The sequence below is a fragment of the Xenopus tropicalis genome, chromosome 1 (assembly GCF_000004195.4).
Source record: "Xenopus tropicalis strain Nigerian chromosome 1, UCB_Xtro_10.0, whole genome shotgun sequence".
Classification (NCBI taxonomy): domain Eukaryota; kingdom Metazoa; phylum Chordata; class Amphibia; order Anura; family Pipidae; genus Xenopus; species Xenopus tropicalis.
This window is the reverse complement of record NC_030677.2, coordinates 158,650,298-158,675,937: the sequence shown is the minus strand read 5'-3', so window position 1 is coordinate 158,675,937 and position 25,640 is coordinate 158,650,298. Positions and strand designations below refer to the sequence as shown.

Sequence of the window (25,640 nt, the reverse complement as noted above, 5' to 3'; positions counted from 1 at the left end):
GGCCTTTCCACCCAAAGTATTTCATGTCAGAGTGAGTTATTAGGCAGGGAGTTAAAAAAAAGGGGCGAGGGAGAGTCCAGAATTGAGTGTCCATTAGTCAAGTAAAAAAGTACTAGATGTTCCTGTGATTAGTAGTATAAAGTATTCTGCTGCATAGTGAAGATTAGGCACTATAAGGATAAATGCAATATTTAAATCATGAATCATATTTATATTATTAAATAGTTCACATCAAATATGGCCTGTTCCTCTGAAATTTCCATGGTCAGTGTGAAAGAACAGTCGTTGGCCATTTAGTGTCACTTTCGTCTGCAGTATCAGAAGCAGTAATAAGCTCAATTTAATTAAAAACACTCTCTGTAATGTGACTAATCTCAGACAGAACTTGATTTGTATAATGAATAGTTTCTTTCACCTTTTATTTTAATTTTAAAGGCAAAGATGAACTGCTAATAAAACCAGTGCCAAACAACTGCTGTTTTATAGATACTGTATCACTAAGCATTGTATCTAACTGCACCCTAGCTGGAAATCAAAATAGAATTTAGAACAGCAAGCTAGCTCCAAATGTATTTAGATAGATTATTTGTACCTTCCATTCTTGTATTACAATGCAGATACATCATAGTCAGTAATGACAAACGTTCTGCTTTAGATTGAAGGGAATTTCATGTTTTGCATCATAAGAACTGATGCTCATTTATGCACTTTAATCAGTCTAATGCAGAATTCCTATTCATCTACTGTATGGACAGACATGTTTCCTGTAGATAAATGAGGGAGTTTTGTAGCACTGATTAAAGAACTCATTCTAGAGTCTCTCTTGTAAAATATTGCCAATGTGCTGCTGTCCTAAAGCAAAAATATGTCACAAAAGGACTGCTTTGAGCAATTATCTTAAAATTCAGCAGCATTTTATCTTTAAACCTGCCATCTACGTGTTCGACATAGCTCTTCATTCACATTTACTTCTATTTATGGGAATAATTATCAAGCCATTAATAAAGATATAGTACAAGGCAGCATGACTTCATAAAGTCGATGTTAAGTAAAACTTATCATTAGATCATTTTGTAGCATTGCAAGTGAGCTAATATAGGCTGAATTAATTTGCTGGGTGTTAGAGTGCAAATCGGGCTAATAAAAGTGACACATTGACTTTTTGCAGAGAATGCTCCTCAGTTTATGAAGAATGGCGGTATAAAGGAAAATTAGCCTCGAGACAATGTTAATTACTCTCTATCCATTAGTAGGATGGTAATTGAACAACTCATTTTAACAGTAGGAAAACCCTGCTGGAATCATAAGGGAGCCTGTTCTATTTAATACTCTAATTAAAATATAACAGTGAGACAGTGTGAGTGAAAGACTTATTAGAGATCAGGCAACACTAAAAGCACAGAGCAGCCTTTCAAATGACACCCAAAGGGACAGCAGATAGCTTCTTGCTCGGCACGTGTCGGTTGTCCTAGGATAAAAATCACCATTAAGTGTCTGTGTTGCAGATACTGATTGCGGCATTAAAGAAGGAGACATATTTGCAATATAACTCGCCTTGGAAATGTTTAAGGTAGCTGTTAATGTCTTCCACTGATAAGGCAATTTAAAAGAAAAATGTGCATATATTTAGCATTTGAGGCAATATCATAATATTCGGGTACTGGAATAATCCCTGTGCTGAAAAATGACCTTGTTGTATTTATTTGGGGTGTGTAACAACAAAAGCATCAGCAAACAATCTGCAGTTAGAGTTTACTGTTACTGTTTACTGAGTCTACTGCTGCAACTCTATACATTTTTATATGGCAAACATTATCGAATGCAACTACTATGACTTAAAGATACATTTTCAGGACCCATTTTTCCTGGTAGCTGAATTTATTTGCAGAACATCACATGTGAATAGGTATTCCAGTGCTGAAAGCTTGAGTGGGATCAGTTTCAGAGGTGACTTCTGCAGTAGCTGCACACCTGAATGAAAGATTTCTACCTTGATGTAGATCAGGATTTTTAAGGATTTTCCAACAGGAACCTCAAGCAATGACTGTATCAGCTGGTATGGCATCTTTACTAAAATCTCTCTCAAGCTTCCTTCGACCTTATTTAACTCAAAACCATTACAACCATTAGTGGTGCCAATACAGACTGCAACACATCACAATCATTGCTAGTCTCTGCAACAGATGGAAGTTGGATAAGAGTATTAGCATTAAAAAGGACCTTTATGACCCTGTGCCCTGAATTACATTTTGTTAATTGAGATTTCTAAAAAAAATATACAGCAGTATAAAATATGTGATTAAATTAGTTCTACACTCACTTTTGTTCCCTGACTCCTGGACGTCTAAAGCCCCTGCTTACTAAAGGGCTTTAAAAAAGAGAATAGGGTATTATCTATTCCTATCTGTAGCCTGTCAGGCAGTTAGAGAAATGGAAATGTCTCACTGTAAGGCATTACTGGATACTTTATTGAAATTTATACTTTATTGAGTCATTAAAGAATCCCAATCTCCCACCAGGATTAGGAGAATGCCCTGTGATGTTAATTACACTATAGACAGTGGTTCTCCTGGAGGAATACAACCATGCAGTAGATTCCAACTGATTATTAAGAAGCAGATTTTTCTTTCAGAGGACACAAGGGTATTGAGATTATAATAAAGAAGGTTCTATCTTCATACTCAATGGTCCAGGTTTTCATGGTACAGTCTTGAACTGAAGAGCCCAAAACAAGTGGCAGAAAATTGGCAGAGTTTGGGATGAAATAGACCATGTATGAATATAACTGGGTTAGGCCAGGGTAGGAGGTGAATGGTCTGGAGGTATGTAAATGTTTTAGTTTATTTTTATCACAGTGTGAACCTCAAATACAGAGTCTATTCCTGAACAGTTTGTATTGGAAAATACCATGGTACAGTTTGAAAAAGGGACTACTCTTATTATACTTTTTTATTGCCCTGGATCAGTTGGAAGCTAAGTATAAATTTTAGTATAAAGGGTTGAACTTGCTTGGGCATGTGTCATTTTTCAGCATTTTAAAACCTTTACAGATGCACATTTGCTTTAATTGTTAGAAATAAAATAACCCTTAACTGCAAGCTAAAATGTGGAGCTTTATGGACGTTTGCTTGGGGAAAACACTGCAATACACAGTTCTACAGTAAATCCTTATATATATATTTATATATCCATATGTCCTGTTTATCCTTACACCACATAAATCAGTGATAACATAACTGGTCTGAAAATAAGATTCCTTTACTTCAGACAACAAACTGCCAAGGATATGAGTGAGATTGAATCCCTTCACACAAGCCTGTCTCTGGTAAGAAAGGATACCTCATTTACAAAACGAATTTGCTCCTTTACAGAAGGAGTTCTTTTCGAAAGTGCAGAGTTGAAATTTGCATTTTAACAATGTTGTCTGAAAAAAAGTAATAGTAGTGTCAGAGGAATGCTGTTCTTTTTTGTTTGGTGTGACAGATATGATTTAATTTCACAATCATTTCCCTGCCACCACACGTGACTTAACAAGCCATCAAGAAACATTTGTTCTGCGTGCATGACAGTTGGAAGTATAAGAAAGAGAGAGAAAAAAACAGATTAGAAGAAGGAACATAAAACTGAATGTTCCAAAACCTAGGTGTCAGAAAAATCAGAGGTAGAGATGAAAACAAAGAAGGGATGATTCACATAGAAGTGTGTTAAAGTTATAATAAGTCTTTAGCAGCACCCTAAAAGCCAATGAATTGCACTATACTCCATTGACAGATTGCAGGTCTTAGCTAATTGCATATTACTGGTTGAGGAGGAATACAAGGGAACATCCCCATATGTAATAAAATGCACTAAGTTTGCACAGAAGCAGTAACCAATAAGATGTTTGCTTTTTATCAGGTAAACAGCAAATGCTTCCTTATGGTTGGCTGCTATAGGTGACTAGACCTGTAGCAAACGTTGTGCCTTTTTATTACATAACCCCATATGTAATGACATATAATAGTCAATTAGACCCTCTAATTTGGAAAAACTGTCTCTGTGACATGCTATTGTTTCCGGTAGGACATTGTTTTCTGAACCAGACAGCCCAGTTTTCACACAGGCTGTCCTGTCCAACTGTGGAAATCCAGACAGGACTCTGGGCTATATGACATAATGGTCAGCCACTGCCTGCTGTGTCATAATCTCACCAATGACAGCATCTGCCCACTGTCACCACCCTCTGCCCAGTTTTAGGTTTAAAGAAAGGTGACAACCCTCCCTGACAACCTGTGGGAAGAACTGCTTCAGAAAGAGGTTTCCATGACTGGTAACATGGCTTTTGGCTCCTTCGCTTTTTCAAAGTTTTCCATATGCAGGCATACCATGAGCAGCAGTAGGCATGGGACTTATGCTCCTCATACGTTGCCGCCCTATACCCAGGCCTATGTGGCCTTCACACAGGGCATTCTACCATGCCTTAATAGATTGCATGGCATATTCAGTGTGTTCACACACACACTGTTCCATGTTGTTCGGGGGGGGATCGGCATTCCTCCAATATCATAGAAAAGACAAGAACCCAGTACACAATAAAAATTATTTGCATTGAGATCCTTTGCAGTAATGTGTCTTGTTTAGATCGAAAGAATGAGTATGTTTGAAGCAAAATCAACTTAGGGAACATCCCTGCATGGAAATGCCCATGTGTACCAGCTTTTTGTCTTTTCAATACTGTGTATGCTCTTGGGAAAAATGTAAATCACTTCACTGTAAAATACATTTAGATATACAGGTCCTTTTCAAAAAATTAGCATATTGTGATAAAGTTCATTATTTTCTATAATGTACTGATAAACATTAGACTTTCATATATTTTAGATTCATTACACACAACTGAAGTAGTTCAAGACTTTTCTTGTTTTAATATTGATGATTGTGGCATACAGCTCATGAAAACCCAAAATTCCTATCTCAAAAAATTAGCATATCATGAAAAGGTTCTCTAAACGAGCTATTAACCTAATCATCTGAATCAACAAATTAACTCTAAAAACCTGCAAAAGATTCCTGAGGCTTTTAAAAACTCCCAGCCTGGTTCATTACTCAAAACCGCAATCATGGGTAAGACTGCCGACCTGACTGCTGTCCAGAAGGCCATCATTGACACCCTCAAGCAAGAGGGTAAGACACAAAAAGAAATTTCTGAACAAATAGGCTGTTCCCAGAGTGCTGTATCAAGGCACCTCAGTGGGAAGTCTGTGGGAAGGAAAAAGTGTGGCAGAAAATGCTGCACAACGAGAAGAGGTGACTGGGCCCTGAGGAAGATTGTGGAGAAGGACCGATTCCTGACCTTGGGGGACCTGTGGAAGCAGTGGACTGAGTCTGGAGTAGAAACATCCAGAGCCACCGTGTACAGGCGTGTGCAGGAAATGGGCTACAGGTGCTGCATTCCCCAGGTCAAGCCACTTTTGAACCAGAAACAGCGGCAGAAGCGCCTGACCTGGGCTACAGAGAAGCAGCACTGGACTGTTGCTCAGTGGTCCAAAGTATGTCATTCGGAAATCAAGGTGCCAGAGTCTGGAGGAAAACTGGGGAGAGGGAAATGCCAAAATGCCTGAAGTCCAGTGTCAAGTACCCACAGTCAGTGATGGTCTGGGGTGCCATGTCAGCTGCTGGTGTTGGTCCACTGTGTTTTATCAAGGGCAGGGTCAATGCAGCTAGCTATCAGGAGATTTTGGAGCACTTCATGCTTCCATCTGCTGAAAAGCTTTATGGAGATGAAGATTTCATTTTTCAGCATGACCTGGCACCTGCTCACAGTGCCAAAACCACTGGTAAATGGTTTACTGACCATGGTATTACTGTGCTCAATTGGCCTGCCAACTCTCCTGACCTGAACCCCATAGAGAATCTGTGGGATATTGTGAAGAGAAAGTTGAGAGACACAAGAGCCAACACTCTGGATGAGCTTAAGGCCGCTATTGAAGCATCCTGGGCCTCCATAACACCTGAGCAGTGCCACAGGCTGATTGCCTCCATGCCACGCCACATTGAAGCAGTCATTTCTGCAAAAGGATTCCCGACCAAGTATTGAGTGCATAACTGAACATAATTATTTGAAGGTTGACTTTTTTTGTATTAAAAACACTTTTCTTTTATTGGGCGGATGAAATATGCTAATTTTTTGAGATAGGAATTTTGGGTTTTCATGAGCTGTATGCCACAATCATCAATATTAAAACAAGAAAAGGCTTGAACTACTTCAGTTGTGTGTAATGAATCTAAAATATATGAAAGTCTAATGTTTATCAGTACATTACAGAAAATTATGAACTTTATCACAATATGCTAATTTTTTGAAAAGGACCTGTATAAATCTGATACTGCTCATGTTCAGTTCTAGAATTAATTGCATAGATTAAATTGCATTAAATGGCATCATTTAATTGCATAGATAGAGCCTTATCATTTAGAGCCATAGATTAAAGCTTGAGACAGCCTCAGTCTTTTTAGCTCTCATTAGTAAAATATATTAGAGAGGTAGAACTTGGATAGCAGCAAAAGAAAGAAAAGAGATTTGGGTGAGAAATACAAAAAGTAGGGAATTACAAAAAGTAGCCTTCTTAATGCAAGAATTGCAACTGAAAGCCTTCAGAAAGAAAGAAGATATCCACATGCTTCATGCTGTACAAATAGAACTGCCTTAACCACAGGAACATAAAGTAAATTGCGTGTCTCTGCCCATAATTCCTGTGGGGTAAAATGTCTGATTTATGATTTGAAGGCAGTGCTATTCATGCAGCATTATTCAAGTAAATACCTTCTATTTTCAAAAGGCTTTTTGTTGCATTTTTTATATTATACAGGGTTTTTGTGCTCTTTTATAGTGTGAGAAAGACCAAATACTACCAATTTTAGTAGGGTTGTTATCTTCTAGAAAAAAAAATACCAGCTTTTCTATCTATGTTATATGTATACCCTTCTGATAATAACATTATCATGCATAATTTGTACTGACCATGGCATTAAATTACAAGTATAGTTTCAAATGTATATTTCCTTCTATGTTCTTATTGAGACCTCACTCAAACAGTACTATCAAAATCTAGCTTTACAATAAAATTCATTGAAATGAACACCAAATCCAGTTAAAATCAACTTTTCAGTACAAAAAAAATGAAAGATGAAATTATTCTAAAGGAAATTTCTAACAAAGCCTTGGGGTAATGCCTTGTTCCTTCTGCATGATGTGGTATGCTGTATCATGCTGGAATCTTGATGTATGACAGTACAAAGACATTTGTTACATATACACCTGGGGTTCCACTAAAAATGCAGCGTTCATATTTCATAATTTTATATGCTGTTGTCAAAATATTTCCTATTATGTGATCAGCATAGCCCAAAAATGTCTAATGTGCAAGATACAGAAAAATATGAATTTGTTACAGTTACCTAATAAGTTACAAGCTTATAACACAGTGTACGTTTTTTTTTACACTTGTAGGTCTGTAGCTTTCTAAGCTGTGAGAATGACCCCAGCACATGTGGGGGGCAGCCTAAATAGAAAATAGGGTAATTATGTTGATTCTTATGTATTATCCTGGATATCCCCTTTTGACACTTTTATAAACTCTTGTATTTACTCGAATTATCAGTCCTGGACATATTTGGGCTCTGCCAATTTTGAAAGGTCTCAAAAAAATTAGCTTTCAGTCCTATCATCAGTAGGGCCCTGTACTTGCCACCTGCTCTTATAACCTGTATAAGAATTTTTTTGTAAATATGTGTCTCTCACCAATCAATATTTGTCTCCTGCTGTTTGTTTTAAGCATTTTTAACTGTTAACATAAGTACTATAACTGCTGGCAAGGGATCAGGGCATGATGACTTTTCAGATGTCAAACAGGGAATCAATCAGCTTGCTTCCCTCAGAGGCCAGGGCTCCCCCCATTCAAAGAGCTATCACTACAGGAACTGGTAAGGACTATATATAAGTATATGTGCTCTAACACATGTTCCATATAGTGGCCCAGATTTTTCATTAGTTTCTTATGATACCTTTGATTGATCTAGGGCAATGGGAGTGCACAGGAATGACAAACTCCTTATGACTCTAGGAGGCTAATTTATCAATGTATGAATTCAAATTTTACCAATTTTTTTCAATTCAAGTTTTTCAAGTTCCAAAAAGTCACAGTGAGAATCCTTTTCTGCCAGATCATGTAATGTGCAATAGAGAACTAAACCCTAGCCCATGCTCAGCACCCTCCACTTCCCCCCATGCAGCATCTTTTTTGTTCCAAAATTTCCCTGTGTGCCTGTGCCTGTGTGCCATAAATCAAAGGCACCATGTCTTCGGATCCCCTTCTGTTTGACTGCCAACACAAATCTTGCTGAAGCATGTGCAGTTGAATCAAAGTCCTGAATCAGCTTTGAATACCAATGCTCCGTAGCAGAGAACTGATAGGAGAGGTCAGAAGACAGAAGAAGATTGCACCTTCCACTCCACTGTGCAACTTTATGGCAGGTTGGCACACAGGGAAACTTTTGAACAGAATAGATGCTGCAGGGAGTAAGTTTGGAGGAGACAGTGGAGTGGGGACAATGAAGAAAAGTGGAGGGTGGCAGTGCAGGAGAGTGGCAGTGGAGGGAAGTGGAGGGGAGTGAAGGGTGGCAGTGGAAGGGAGTGGAGGGTGGCAGTGGAGGGGAGTGGAGGGTGGCAGTGGAGGGTGGCAGTGGAGGAGAGTGGAGGGTGGCAGTGGAGGGGAGTAGAGGGTGGCAGTGGAGGGTGGGCTGAGGATGAACTAGGGTTTAGCTTTCCTTTAAATGTAAAAATTTATATAACTAAACATTAGTAACTTCATGCAATGAAACAGTAACAATCAGTCACAAATTAAACTGGTTAAACTGAGGATGGCCAGCTCTAATACTACATGCATTAGATTTTCATTTGTTGGTAGATCTATTGACTGTATCAAGGGTAAAAAGAAAATACATGGAGTAGTACTATGGAAAAGAAGGTAATGAGTCTGAAATGGCTACTAGACAAGCCCTTTCAAAAAACAACTACTGCATTCTATCTCACTCACTCACTTATATCATCGCTCAGAAAAAGAAGTAGTTGGTGGAACCAGCTGAAGGTTAGCCAGTCTCCTGTTTTATTGCCTCTGTCAAAATTACAGAGTCTTTAGGCTACAGAATCAAAAGGAAATCATTTTTACTTTACAAATGAAAAATAACTTGTTTCAAGAGGCTTTCCTGTGAACAAATACAAACATGTCGGGCATACTTTAATTACACATATATTTCTCACACAAAACAGATTTCGATTTGCACAGTGACAGGCAAAATAACAGGGAAAGCTGGAGGCCATTTGATTTGTTCTGTCAATGTGTTTCGCTCCTGTGGGCATATATTTGGATGACACTCTAGGATGCATCTATTGAGCTGAAATTTCTTTATAGCCGGTGGAATTGCTTAAATACAACAAGCACATCATTAATACATTTGGATCTGTTAGGATGACAGACATGCATTTATCTGTAAATGCCTGAGTGAAGATATCCAAAAAATACATGTACCACAAAGATAAAAAAGATGTTTACTACAAACTAGTGACACAGGGGCAGGGGGGCTGCTAACATGAGGCGAGTTGAGAAACTCACCTCAGGTGGCGGTGGCAGCAAAAGCCACTCCTGGTAACTTTCAGAGCCGAATTTTCAGTTTTTAAAATGGAAATTCGGCTCTACTAAGTGCAGAGAGCACAAAAAAAAGGTGCACCAGCAGGGTAAATCGGTAGGGCCAAATGCATTTTCTGCATCAAGTCTTAAGAGGACTGACAGAGTGGGCCCTCTATTCAAATCATTTGTTTGCCCTTTCTTGGTCTTCATAAATCAAAAAGTAGCAAAACTGCTGAAAAATTTGCAAAATGGTGAAAATTTTGCAAAATGTGTACATCACAAGTGGGACTTTGCATGCAACTTTTTGACTCACAGGACATTAAAATCAATGGGCATATTTTCCCAAGTTTTTTCTCACTCCAAATGCATTAAAGTCAAAAGTCAAGTTAAAGCCGTTTTTTCTCACTCCTACCACATGACTTTTTTTTTAAGCATGCTAGAGCTTCCCAACAAATTTTGCTTTGGTATATTTAGGGATTTCTGGACCAGTGATATCCAGTGGGACTCTTCTGAATTGCAAGTTCTATCTGCAAGACCTGTTTTCTAGGTCTTCACAGGTATCTTTAAGCTGTGCCAGCTCCTCTAAGGTCCATTTCCTTTTGCTCTAGGTTAGCCATGTCATCTGTATAGGTTTCAGGCTTATCACTGTTCTCCTAGGTATGTAATATCCCTATGTATGTCCTTAACTACAGCAGAGAGGCACCTGCCTAGGGCGCAACAGAGGCAGGTACCTTTGTTGCCAACCCTTAGTCTGGGGTCTCTTACCCCCACTGCCAATTTCATAGCACTCCCCCCTCTTCATAGCGAATGAGCACTTTGCACGCTGCACTCCCCCCTCAATGGCGCGCGTTCCTGCACCTGTTTGTGCCGGGTTGCCTGTGGCGCCTGGTCAGTTTGGCCCGCCTCTGCAGAGATTACTGTTGTGATAGTAGAATTAAGCTGTGTTTGAAGCAAGGCCAATTGTAAAAGGCCTGTAAAATCTGAGCAGTAACTCATGCCTCACCTGGAGATAGCGCTTTAGTAAACTTATGGGTAGTAATCTGAGTATGTTCTGGCCTTCGATGGTGCAAGCATTTTAGGAGTGGTGGAGAGGCAGGCCTAGAAAAAGGATAATCAGAGGAGGTGCTGAACAGACAGGCACCACCTTGGCTGTCTTTGCAGCACTCAACACACTGTGCTGGTATTGGGTAAACATCCCCCATACCACTGTCTTTTAGCAATTCAAAGCTTGCTTGGCAATGCAGCCTGAAATTTGTAAAACATATCTGCATTACCTGTTCATATTAAAAATATGCATTGGAATGTAAAAAGCAGCACAACGTTAGAGAAAAATAAAAATGTACATTATGAGGTATTGATGGTAGGTAGCATGTAGCTAAATCTAATAGCAGGGAGATTATGTTTTTAGGGTTACACACAAAGTAAATGTAATGTCTATAAAATACTACTAAACAAATATACATCTTTGTATGTTCTCTTTAGAAACAAGGGCCAGTGAAGCAAAGGAAATTATGTGTGTTTTAACAGCAAGGTTAATGTTGAGAATAGTAATAACAACATACATTTAAGGTATTCAGGTTAGCTGGGTCAGCTAAAACTTTATTAAATGCAAAGTGTGGGCAATTGAGCCTGCAAAAAACAATCGGGCACGTACAAATGTGAAATAAAAAAAGGTCATTGCTAAGAAGACTAAAATGATTTCCAATTTCCTTTTAAATATGTAAATAGGAAAAAAATAGGCAGGAAGGTATGGGACAATTGCTATCAGAGTCACATAAATTAGTCAATGGAAAAAGGGATAGGGTGAAGAATGGGAAATAATTATTTTTTCATAATGCCCTAATTAGATACCAGTAAAAATCAGGAATCAGTAGTCAAAAATTGCTTTTAATAAAATTTCATGGACCTTATGGAATTCACGCCAGGGTATGAAACAGAGTTTATTTGTGTAGATGCAGAATACTTTATTCATTTCCTTGATGTTTGGAATGGTACCATGAGCCTGGCAAATTGTTGATGTGGTGCCACTATTAAACAGAGCATTCTGATTTCAGCCAGGTAACTACAGGGTTGTTTGACAACTGTGGTAGAAGGGATATTTTGGAAGGAATATTAAGGAAGTACATGCCAGTACAGTTGTATGTCCAATACATGCTTTTATTGCCTTCTATGAGAAGGTGAGTAACCTAGACCTTGAGGCTGCAGTGAATGTGATTCACTTACATTTAGCTAAAGCATGTGATACAGTATAGATCAGAAGGGTACTGATTAAACTAAGCAATACTGGCCCTGAACATACCATATGTACTTAAATAGAAAGCTGGCTAAGAGACAGATTACAAACATGTGCTAAATAAAATAAATATGTTTAGTATCTCTAGTCTTGGTCCAATGCTTTTTCATTTTTTTCACAAATGACCTCAAGGTTTACATTGTAAGTGCTACATCTGTGTTGGCAGATGATAATATATTGTGCAAAGCAATGGATTCCATTTGGAATGTTTTCTCTTTGCAGGTGTCATTTTAATAAATTTGAAGACTGTGCAGCATGCTATCAAATGATGTTTAACATACATCTATAACTACAAGGTTGTTGAGCGTTTGGGCAATATCAACATGAATTCCATTCATACACTAAATGGAATTGTGCTGCTTTCCTATTTAGATTTGAAGGATTTAAGGGTAAATATGGATAACACACTATTACACTCTAGGCAGTATCAGCCAGCGCCTGTTAAAACTAATAAGGTATATAACAGCATTAAAATGGCATTGACACAGTAAGACCGTACTTTAAATATTCATAATAATTTTAAAGCTTGGTCCATAGGAAAGCTGTTACTGAGCTGGACAGAGTATAGACACATGCAACTAAGCAAAAAATTAATAATTATGATAAAAGGCTATGAAAGTTGGTTAGAGCTTTTATGAACCAAAATGGCCAAAGAAACAAGGCCACACCTTTACACTGCAGAAAAGGCATTTTCACTAGGAGAACCCTTTATCGAACCCTTTATCCAAACATTTTGCACTTGTTGATTTCAAATGTTTAAAATGATTTATATTGTGTAGTTGCTTAGAAATAAACTTGCTTTCATTTTACAAAATTACTATTCGTTAGACACATAATTAGAAATATATATTGTAGGCAATAAAGCAGGAATGCTCCCCAGAATGTTAGAAACTTAACGTTATCCAGAAACCCATTATCCAGAAAGCTCTGATTTACGGAAAGCCTGTCTCCCATAGACTCCATTTTAATAAAATAATTAAAATTTTTCAAATGTATTTTCTATTTCTCTGGAATAATAAAACAGTGCCTTGTATTTGATAACAACTATGGTATCATTGATCCTTATTGGAGGCAAAACAAGGTATGGAGATCCGAATTACAGAAAGACCCCTTATCCAGAATACCCTTGGTCTTGAGCATTCTGAATAATGGGTTCTATACCTTTAGTGGTATCTTAATTGGCTCATTTGCTAAATCACAAGTTTTGAGGACAGTTTGGGTTCTTTCTTCTGTATTTTAAAAGAAGTAGCTGAGCAAAGTACAGTAGATCATTTATAGTTAAAATCATGCTACATGTGAGTCTGAGCAGAATAAAACCATTTTATAAAGGGTTTCATTTATATGGTAAATGAAATTACCATATGAAATGCACAAATTCTATTTAATTTATTTTAGGAAGGAACCATTTGCATGATGCATAGAAATGAAAGGTAAAGCTAAAGGTCATCTTAAAACTGACTATTAATGTAATGGACAATGGTATTCTTAGACAAATGTGCATTTTCGAAGAACACCTGGAATTTTTTTGCTGCTAATATAGGTTTCATATTGGCTATTCACTGCAACAGTTCAGCAAATAGAGTTAAATGGCTTTTGAAGATAGGGAAATTATACATTCCAGAACAACAATAATTAGTGCTAATTAGACAGCATCACCAGGATATCATCCCATAACATGCTTAGCCTGTTTTATTTGTCTCGCTTCTGTCACTGAAAGCTAGCCTGTGATTTACAGTTTTCCCTGGCCACTGGATTTTATAAGCTTATATAATTCTACTGTTGGCACTTTAAAAAATAATTTGTTAGCATTTCTCCCTCACCCCTAATTTTTTAACACGGGATAGGAAACATACTACCAGAACATGACACTAAAGTATGTATTTTTCAATTTTATTAAGCCACCGACAGACTTGTGCCCTAAAATGCTGATTCTCTTCACAAGTCTGGGGTTAAGTACGACTGGCAATCCATAGGCACCAAACCAGATGAAAAGCGAGTCTGAGAATATCAGGCCTGGCTAAAACTGAACCAAGCTCTTTAAGTAAACCTTTATGTACCATGTCTTGCGTCAGCCGCTGACTGGATTAAGCCAACAGTGCATCTAACATGTGGGTCTTGGCAACTGATTTAGCACATTTGTTTTTTTTGTATCCGTTATAACTATATCGTTACCATAATTCAACAGAGTCACACTCTCAACCCTCATCATTTTACCATTAATATGCAAAAAATAGGTTTTCGGGTTAGTTTTAGCCTCTGCTGCATTGCGCTCCTCATTTTCTATCTTTGCCATCCAGATTGCTGTTTGACACCACTTGTTATAGTGTTTATATTCATTAAATGTAGCTTCTGTCCCCTCTGACTTGTATATCTTTAATGCTTTCCCTTTCCCACTTCTTTACTTCTGAGTGTTCTTAAGACTTCTACATTGACTTCTTTAAGGGAATAAATTGAGAACAGTAATGATTAAATATAATTTTAATTGACAACCATTTCTGCTCTGTGTTTTTAGCAGTAAACATAATGCCCTAATCAATGCTTTGAAGCAGTGCCCTTAAAGAGTTAAATTTTGTTTTTCTAAAATCCCCAATGTAACATTATGGCCACTATTAACCAGGGGTTCAACCACTTGTTAGAGATCCCTAGATCTAATATAGAATGGTTCCTTGTTGGCTCCTCAACAACCTGTGACAAAAAGTTGTCATGTAACAAGTTTATAAACTTGTTCCCATTTACTATCCAGTCAATATCAGGATAATTAAAATCCCCCATCATTGTTATTTACCCCAAACTAGCAGACTTTTCTATTTGCAATAGGAGCTGAGCCTCTTTCTCTTTGCTGACTTTAGGGGTCTATAGTATACCCCTATCATTAATTTGCTGGACTCTTTACTGTCTGTGAGCAGCTCATCCTATAAGGCTTCAGCTCCCTCATTTACCACCATCACTTACTTCTTTATATTGGCTTTTAAATCCTGCTTAACAAACATACACACCCCTCATCCTTTTCTATTGCCTTTGTCCCTCCGAAACAAAGTATAGCCTCCTATATTAACTGCCAAATCATGTGACTCATTCAACTATTCAAAAACTCCAGGCATATCATATATCCTCTCCAGTACCAGCAACTCCAGCTCTTCCATTTTACCAGTCAGACGCCTTGCATTTGTAAACATACATTTATTAGTTGTACAATGTGGTTAAACATTTTTAATATCATTCAGTAATTCAGAATTCTAGATGCTATATGGACATGGACATGGATGAATGAAAACCTTCACAGATGAAAAACTTACTTATACTTAGTCAAGTTTATATACTGTATATATAGAAGTGACCAACACAAAATGACTTTTCATGGATACACTTTCACAGTACATTACTTCAAACTGAATGACCTTATACAAAGAAACTATACCAATTTATTCAGACAAAGAAGACCTTCTTGAAGCATTACGTACAGACAAAAACACCCCCTTTCCAAACTAAAATTAATGTTTTTCAGACTTGCTAGATATCTCATAACTGTCAGCTCCATTTGTTATTAATTTTAACCTGAATGTATTGCCCTTTATTTTCCTTGAAATATCCAGGTAAGGGACGTGATATCAAAAATGCTTGGGACCTGGGGTATTCTGGATAAGGGGTCTTTACAAAAAATCATTTAAATAAACACAATTCAGATTTTTTTAAAACAATTTCCTGGTTGTTTTATTTCCTATACGGAGAAAAAGGAAATCTTTTTTAAAAATTTGAATTGTTTTTTTTATTAAAATGAATAATGCATAATGAGTTATACATATTCTTTCCCATACCTGTATATTTAAAAGTATTGAATATTGTCTGTATTCAGATTTACCACTGCTTCTCCAACTCATTGTGTTCATATTAAAAAAAAAGTGGATGCAATGTTCTGTGCACTTATACAATACAACATGCCCTTAAACGAAATATATATTAGATAAATCCTTGTTATATATATTGTATATTTCTCCTTAACAATTAAGTAGCAACTCTTTTACAAGATCAGTTCCCAGAAGAGGTTACGAAGGATCTTTTAATGTCATTCTTGGAAGCACTATGCTTAGTTCATTTGTCTTTTCATGCTCACTCTACATTTCTTATCTAACCCAACCTGTCTTTGCACTTATTTCAAGGTGTGGAAGTTAATCACACACATTACACTGTACCACTAAAATTGCAATTCCTTCTTCAGTCCATTGCCAACAAAATCCAATGTACTTAAGCTGATGCTTAGAGAATTTAGAACCGTTATACTGTCCTATTCATTTAAAACAGTGGTGAAAATGCCAATTTTCTGTCCCATCCCAGGAACTCTAGTATAGCAAGCTAGCCATATTATGAGCAAGTCATGAATTATGAGTTAGTCATAAATGATAGCCCTCCAAAATCAATTTGTTATTATGGGCTCAAAATGTGAAATTCTAAAGCCACTGATCTAATGGATAATTTAGTTATATCCCATGGCAGATACAGTACATTTCAGACAGCAACCCAAATGTACAGTATGTACCTTTTATCTCTGCAGATATGCATGTGTTGAATATTCCAGTATATCTATCATTACTAAAATGAATTAGTATTTCATTATTATTTAATTATTACTTACCATTGCAATAGGGATCACTCCTACAATATCTTTTTCATTAACATATATTTTAGATACACCCAGTTCTGATAAGCTCTGTCCAAAGTATTCGACTTGCCAGGTGATTATCTGGATTCCTGATGGGTCGCTAACACTGCCAATTCTGAAATCAATCTGGAAAATCTCATAGAAGGTTTCATCTATGCTGCAAATGAAAACAAAAACATGTTAGCATAGCAATCATTTTGTTGGGAAGTTTCTAATAGCACAATATTGTTTACCCATATCCAGTACAATGTGCCACTTTGTTTAGCTGTTGCATTACTACAGAGCAACTCTTCATAAACTGGCATTGAATTTGCCAAACACTTAAAATACACTCCATCTTTTATCAATCTGCAATGTCTTTACAAGGCTCACAAAAACATACTGTGCTGCAAAATAGGCATCAGGACTGAGTAAAGATATACAATAAATATTTTATATAAATCATTGTTCTTGTTTTCTGCAAATCCCTGAATCCTTTGAACGGTACCTAGTATGGCAGAAGGCATTATAGACTCTGTAAACATAGCAAGGCTGGCAGAGTAAACAACAGAGCAGATATCTTCTGTCTTTCATATGAGAGGTTTTTAGTCAACCAAGAATAGCAATAGGAAAATAAATCCAGTAGATAAAACACACAAAAGTGCACAAACGAGAGCTTTATATTTTAGTAGGGCAAGCATGGGAAGGCTCAGAATCCCATTATTAAAAAGCAAAGAGTTTTAGAATTAAAAAACTGTACTAATTGTTTGTGTCACTAATCTCAAGTAAGAAACTATTTAACAAATTCCTGTAGTAAAAAAAAAGTGTAACTATGAAAACTAGAGTATAGGCTGCACAGAGCAGAGGGATGATATTTATATAACTTATTCTTTGGTTTGAGCACAAACTTCTTAATTCAAACCAAACCTGATTTATACAGCTGTAGATTGTGTTTTAGCAGCAGATAGAGAAAAAATTCACAATTCCTGAAAGCTCTTGGCTTTAAAAAGCAAACAAACAAAAGCAATTGGTTGCTGTTGTGTCCCACATCCATGTGTTATGATGTTCATCAGCTAGTTTGCCTGTCGCTAGTTTTGTCCCTCTCTCTTCCATGTAGTTTGGTTCCTCCCATTTAGTCTTCCCTCCCACAGTCAGTATCCTTTCAGACAAGTATCTGTAAGCATGTGCTGCATCCATCTTTCTGTACCTGGTAAAGCTACTTCGTTTTGACCTATGGATTTGTCACTGTAAGATCTGCACTACAAGATTAAACTTCTTCGAAGACCTTTATTTGTGTCTTCCATTGAGTCGCCTATCTGTGGATCCTGCTCTTATGTAAGTTATTGCCATTCCACTGGGACTTGGGACAGTCTAGGGATCAGTAATTACATAGCCACAGCAGCTGAAACAGAATAGTTGCTGACAACTCAAATTGATTTAAAAACTCACCCCCATTTTCTGCCTTTGTTCTGCCCAACTACAACACTCATAAATATGCCCCTAAATGACACACGTAGACCATGAGCCCAGAAAATGGGTTTATGTTTATAAATTTCTACCAGTTTCTAAAAAAATAAAAAAAATCTGTAGTTGATGTTGGTTTTACTATGCCGATTTCTTGGCTTACTAGAGCAAGTGTGAGAAGAGGAAAGGAATTTAGCCAGATTCTCTCTTCCATTCTAACACCCCCACTCCTATGTAATGGTAATGTTTCTTAATTATTATGCACACTTACTTGCAAAGACAAAATGCCATACTAATACTACTACCCATTAACCTATTGCACTAGTAGATGTAGTCAGAACCTTTTGTAGCTCCTAAACCCACCACTGAAGGTCTTAGTTATGCTCTCATATCCTATGCAATACCTGACAGGTTCCCCTGATCTTTCAGGCCACCCCCAAACCTCCCCCACATTACTCTCCGCCATTTGTAATCAGGTATTTTAAAGTGAAAAATGTAGGACCTCTTTGCCTACTAGATAGCAGGCATAGAGCAATAGAGAAATAGACGTTTTGTGCCAGTGTTCTTGCAAGCAACATGAAAAAAATTAAACAACATTTAATCAAACATGCTTGAATCAATCTGATCATTTACGCATACCATTTCAGTAACTCCTGTTTCCCCCACACACACAGCTTTAAAGTAGTCACCCACACAGACTACTGAAGCCCTTTTCAGCATTCCATTAGCCCTGATTTTTTCACACATAACTCCCATTCCCTTGTTCCCTCTTACATGGCACCCCAGTGGATTCTTGCCTAGTTACCCTGCTGCCTTAAAATGGCTCCTACCCAGGGGCATGTAGAGTACACATGTGACAATAGTTAATAATATAGAGAAGTTAGAGATGTTTGAAACACGAATAACTCTGAGTGCCATTTCAGTGTTGATAGTTAGCATGTGGACCTCAGTGAAAGTGAGTGAGAATTATATCTCTATGTTACTGTATATAGACACACTACATCATAGATGCCTCCCACTTTGTTCTGTTCATTCCGGTGATAAAAAGTCTCTGCTTACAATCTAATTTATATCATAGAAGTCCTCCTGTTCCCACTCTCCATAACTCAGATACGACTTTTACTGAGAACTTTTCAAGCACAGTTAGACACAGTTTGGCTCATTAACCCACATCATTCAGTCCCACATCTGTTGGTAAAACAAATTCTGCATTTATTGATTCATTTTAATGGCTGAGTTAAACAAAACTGCAGGTTCTAAAATCAATTACTTTTAAAAATTGTTTGTGTGCCTTTGTTTGTATGCTGATGAGTTGCTCTAAAAAGGCAGTGTGCAAGCTGAACTAAAACTCATTTCAAATGTATGTTCTCTGATTCAATAGCCAATCCGATCATTATAAAGGTGGAAGATATGCCTATAATACTTTTACCCTGCTCAGCTGCATCCAGTGAGTCTTGTGCCCATATTGCAAGGAACTGGGAACGATATCCCGAGGATAAGTGCTTGCCAGCCTAACCCTGACATTAGGCTATGGTCACCCGAAAATTGGCGCATTGGATATAGACTTACGTATCCTACTGGAATGTCTTTTAACTATTTCAAGACTCCAGAGGGATCATTTATGACCCCTTAGGGCACCTAGTGCAAGAGAATTGTTTTGAATGTACAGAGACCAAAAAAAACAAAAAAAAAAAAGAGATTTTGCAAGCTCGGACAGTTAGTGTAACACTCTAAGGGCCCGATTCACTAAAGTCCGAAATAAGGAGTGCTATTTATAGCATGCGTTAAAAATCTTATCACTTCTTATTTTTCACTCGATTCACTAAAAGGACACTTGCAGAGCGCAATATATTACACACGTAACCATTACTTTCTGAAAACCACCATTTCCCTGAAAACTGGAGGATGCATCACTCTAGGGCCAACATATACTTGAAAAAATACGACTGCAAACTCCATGTTGTGTTGCCAATAGCTCACGAACCGCAATTTTCTTTAAGTACCGCCTGCCCCAAGAAGGGTTAATATTCACACAGATTAACACGATATTTTGCACGTTTAACGCTTCATATGTGTTTGTGAATCATGCGTTAGTACTATTTCTATTCGCTAATTAACGCAATGCGTTTTTTTTGTGCATACGATATGCGGATTAACACATGCGAAATGACTTTGGTGAATCGGTACTTAATTATCACATGCTTTTTAATGAAAAAAACTATGCGATAAGCGTTATTGACCTTTAGTGAATCGGCCCCTATAACGCTTATCGCATAGTTTTTTTCATTAAAATATGTCATTGTAAGATAAATAACGCCAAGAACATCGCTTCTTAATTATGACAAGTGTCCTTTTAGTGAATCGAGCGAAAAATAAGAAGTGATAAGATTTTTAACGCATGCTATAAATAGCACTCCTTATTTCGGACTTTAGTGAATCGGGCCCTAAGACTCTAAGAGCATTTGTGCAGCCTGTTTATACTAGGTACAAGGAAGATGGTTTTGGTGTATCATGTTGAAATGCTCCTAGCCTGTATATAGTGCCTCTAAAAGGCCTAGTGACATAAGCCGCTGTGGTGCAAACCATTGTTAAAGGAGACATATCATATAAAAATTAAGAATATACTAATGAATTATACTCCTCTAAATATAGAAGGATTGTGCTTAAAAAAGTTGTGTTTCGGACTGATTTATTAAGAAATACCACCAAAACACGACTATTCCTGCCCATCTGTTCCACTTCCTTCTGGCTGAATTCTCTGGATGTGCAGGGGAGCCCACAACTCTCAGTACACAGCACTGTAGGATAGGAACCAATCAGCAGCTAGGCTGACCTGATAGGGAACTGAAGGCTGTCTTTGTTTGTGTGACTACAGGGCTGTGATTGGCTATTCCCTTCCTACTGTGCTTCTGGCAGGGACCGTTAGGACACGCCCACCCTTCATTTGAAACACTGACAGAGACCTGAAAGGGTCTATAGGGAGCTCCAATAAAGGGGCCATTTTTGCAGGCAGTATTCGATTTTAGCCCAAAGTGAAACCAGCACCGTATATTATTCATAACTGCCTACAAAATAAGGGTTTTTCCATTTATCCAATATATCTCCTTTAAGTGCTTCTCTCCTTGTTGGGCACAGCATAGGAATTCTATTGTAGTGTAGAATCAATTTTTTTGAGTCTAATGCACACAGACTGCTGTTACATACAGTCACGATGCATACTTACATTACACATATAAAGACAATGGACATATTGGTCAACATTCATTTCTGACCAACTAGATTTCTGAGACCCTAAAAACAAAAGAGAATTACCTGCAGAGTTTTAGAAAGTACAAGAAAAATCCTGGTGTTTGTCTTTGCAAAATCATGGCAATAGCGCAGCACTGCAAGTAAAATTATCTACCTTTGTGCAGTAAGCTGGAAATTATATGGTACAGCCTCACAATCATTATCAAGCTAATGCCAAAAGTGATTTATTATTATTAGCTAAAACACGGGAAACCTTTTCTAAAGAGTAGATTTAAAAGAGCACAAAGCTTTTAAGCCGTGATAAGTTCTTCTATAGATAAAAACAGTTGCAGTGAAGATAACGGAAAAGAGAAAAACCAAGAAGCTTTACTTGGGCAAAAAGGGTTTTCAGATGACGTGTAAAATGTTGATATTTTTGGATTGGCTACAGGTTGGTTTTAGCCCTGGCCACATTAAAGTTGGTTACACACAGGAGGGCAAGCAAATAATAAATAGAACGCAGACCACTTTAAACCTGAAAAGCAACAATTACCTGCCTTTTTCTGACACAGACCTGCAAACCAGTAATCATCCACACCACTGATACCAAAAGCCACACACTTTGTTTGATGCACTTACACTGACCAGTTATATATAGGCACAAAGTGCTCAAAAGCTTACCGGAAGTTACATTCACATCTCATGCTTACTGCTCTGTAAATACAGGGATTACATGACCATGCTCATAGTCCACACACTTAATAGCTTGTGGTTAACTGAATCACATTATATTTCATACTTAATGGCATGCAATTGTTTTGTCTATTTTTGTCTATTTATTTTTTGTTGTATTCAAGAATGCAACAGTAACCTTTTTATTTTATTTTTTTTTGCATGTTCTATATACAACTAATAAAGACCCTAAAATTAAGATTACAGTTGTAAAAAGGAGCTCCTCATCTTGGATTTTGTTAGATGTGTCAGTGACACTCACATGCTCAGTGAGCTTTGGCAGCTGCTGAGAAGCTAAGCTTAGGGGTCATTGCAAATTATTAAGTAGAAAATAAAGTTGTCTGTCATATAAGCTGATGCTGCAGGGCTGATTAGTAAATTCTGATGCTAATTGTAATGGTTTCAGAGCTGAATTATTTACTAATCGGCCTTATATTCTATATATACAGTATATTGTAAGAGAGTCCCTAAGCTCAGTAAGTGACAGCACCACAGAGCATGTGCAGTAAATCAGCAGAAAAGAAGATGGGGAGCTACTGGGGCATCTTTGGAGGCACAGATCTTCCCTACTAATGGGCTGTGGTTGCCTGGGTCTGGTACATAAGCAGAAAACATTTCTGCCCTACTTCTTTAGCTTATAACTGCCTTTTGATGGTCTTGTTCACTGGTACTTAGCTGTCTATCATGTTATGTTTAATAATTTAAAACTTGTTTTAAAGTACAGAGAACATTTTGCAAGTACAGACACCTAGTGGTAAGTCAGCCTTGGACCATACTGCAGTCAAGCAGAGACTAGCTATATGTGACATATTCCCTTGTAGTGTGTTTGAGATTTCATTGCCATTTCATGAGGTTTACTTTTCCTTTGTACAGCAATTTTTAAGGAGTCTAGGGTTGGTACTAAGCTGTAGCCAAGAGTACTATAAAGGTCACAGCATAGAATATCTTTCTGCAAAGTGTAATACAAAGAGCAATAACAAATATATGTGTAAAAATCCCTATATATGAAACATAGTTCATGCATCCAACTTTACAAAACAACAAAATCAAATAGTATATCAGATGCTATATCACACTGCAATGTTATTGCTGTTTGCCAGAGATATAATAACTTCTATGTATTTGTTTCCCATTTCACTAAGGATGCAGTGACTAAGAGCAAAGTAATGACAATAAAAGCAAAATGTTAGATGCTGTTAGAATCTAGAGAACTTACAGCAATCAGTTCCTCTGATGTCATATGAGTACACTGTAAAATTCATGATCCATTTACAGCTACAGTACTTAAACACTGTTAGAGTCAGAAATGATTATGATCTTGGGAAATTATGCCTTGTGACACTTTGCCTTAACCTTCTGTTTATAAAATCTTAAGCTAAAAACTGGAGAGGGCATTAGTATGCATTTAACACTGGATTTCTCTACACCACTACCTCCATTACACTTTTGTCTGTGGGATAGAAAAGTAATGGTAATATTGTGGCTTCAGGGTCTGTAATACAGATAAATGGGAAAATATATGAATGCCATAGTAAACCTGTTACTTATATAAGATATTTAAATTGTAACTGCCAGCTTTATGTTAATATGTATTATGTGTAATATATGTCTATAAATGAATGAACCTTATTAAAGGGAATATATATACATATATATCTACTGTACAGCACTGCGTACATAAGTAACGCTTTATAAATAAAGATATACATACATACATACATGCATATATATATTGTTGAAGGCTTAGGCACACACCCTTTAGGACTTGAACCCGGGGTGCAAATAAAAAATGTCACACAAATTTCACAAAAATGCTGATGCACACCAGAAATTTATACCAAAATATACTTATTTATTGTATCAACGTTTTGGTTCTCACCTGAGACCTTTATCTATTGATATATATATATATAGCTTACCATACCAATTTTATGATCATAATTTTGTAACTAAAAACCCCTGTTCTTTGTGAATACATGCACTAGCATAGATAATTTACTTATGAAACGGGACCAAGGAATGTGCATTGATCAATCCCCCTCTCTTTTTTGTATGCTTGTAGTTAATTTGGCCAGATCAGTCACACTTCCATTGTATTTGTATACTCTATTTAGCCTTGGAGTGCTCCCACAACCCCCTTCTGTGTATCTACAGTGAGGAACATAATTTTGCAAGTTCTCCCACTTAGAAATCATGGAGGGGTCTGAAATTCACATTGTAGGTGCATTCCCACTGTGAGAGACAGCATTTAAAAAAAAAATCAGGAAATCACATTGTATGATTTTTAAAGAATGTATTTGTATTGCACTGCTGCACATAAGTATTTGAACACCTGGCAATCAGCAAGAATTCTGGCTCTCAAAGACCTGTTACTCTGCCTTTAAATAGTCCACCTCTACTCCACTCATTAATCTAAATTAGTAGCACCTGTCTGAGCTCTTTAAAGACACCTGTCCACCCCACAGTCAGTCAGACTCCAACTACTACCATGGGCAAGACCAAAGAGCTGTCAAAAGACACCAGAGACAAAATTGTGGAAAGGGCTACGGGGCAATTGCCAAGCAGCTTGGTAAAAATAGATCAACTGTTTGAACAATTGTTAGAAAATGGAAGAGGCTAAAGACAACTGCCAGTCTCCCTAGCACTGGGGCTCCATGCAAGATCTCACCTATTTGGGTATCACTGATGATAAGAAAGGTAAGGAATTAGCCCAGAACTACAAGGGAGGAGCTGGTCAATGACATGAAGAGAGCTGGGACCACAGTTTCAAAGGTCGGTAGAACACTACGCCGTCATGGTTTCAACTCATGCATTGCACGGAAGGTTCCCCTGCTCAAGTCATCACATGTCCAGGCCCATCTGAAGTTTGCCAATGACCATGTGGATGATCCAGAGGAGGCATGGGAGAAAGTCATGTGGTCAGATGAGACCAAAGTGGAACTTTTTGGTCTAAACTTCACTCGCCGTGTTTGGAGGAAAAATAAGGATGAACTGCATCCCAAGAACACCATCCCTACTGTGAAGCATGGGGGTGGTAACATCATGCTTTGGGGGTGTTTTTCTGCGAAGGGGAAAGAACTACTGCACTGTATTAAGAAGAGGATGACTGGGGCCATTTATTGTGAGATTTTGAGCAACAACCTCCTTCCCTAAGTCAGAGCATTGAAGATGGGTCGTGGTTGGGTCTTCCAACATGACAGTGACCTGAAGCACACAGCAAGGATAACCAAGGAGTGGCTCTGTAAGAGGCATATCAAGGTTCTGGAGTGGCCTAGTCAGTCTCCAGACCTAAATCCAATAGAAAATCTTTGGAGGGAGATGAAACTCCATGTTGCTCTGCGACAGCCCGAAACCTGACAGATCTAGAGGAGATCTGTGTGGAGGAGTGGGCCAAAATCCCTGTTGCAGTGTGTGCAAACCTGGTCAAGAACTACAGGAAACGTTTGACCTCTGTAATTGCAAACAAAGGCTTCTGTACCAAATATTAACACTGATTTTCTCAGGTGTTCAAATACTTATGTGCAGCAGTGCAATACAAATAAATTCTTTAAAAATCATACAATGTGGTTTCCTGAATTTCTTTTTTAAATGCTGTCTCTCACAGTGGGAATGTGTATATATA

At 37.6% G+C, this 25,640-nt stretch overlaps 1 protein-coding gene across 1 annotated transcript in view; it reads right to left on the bottom strand.

Annotated features, from left to right (window-relative positions):
- The window catches only part of tmem132d (transmembrane protein 132D), a gene marked incomplete at its 5' end in the record, with an annotated part of 152,447 nt that overhangs the window by 109,165 nt on the left and 17,642 nt on the right, over window positions 1-25,640 (bottom strand). Inside the window, 2 exon segments of the mRNA NM_001113104.1 lie at window positions 16,589-16,772; window positions 20,589-20,601. Coding sequence (NP_001106575.1) covers window positions 16,589-16,591 — 3 coding nt within the window.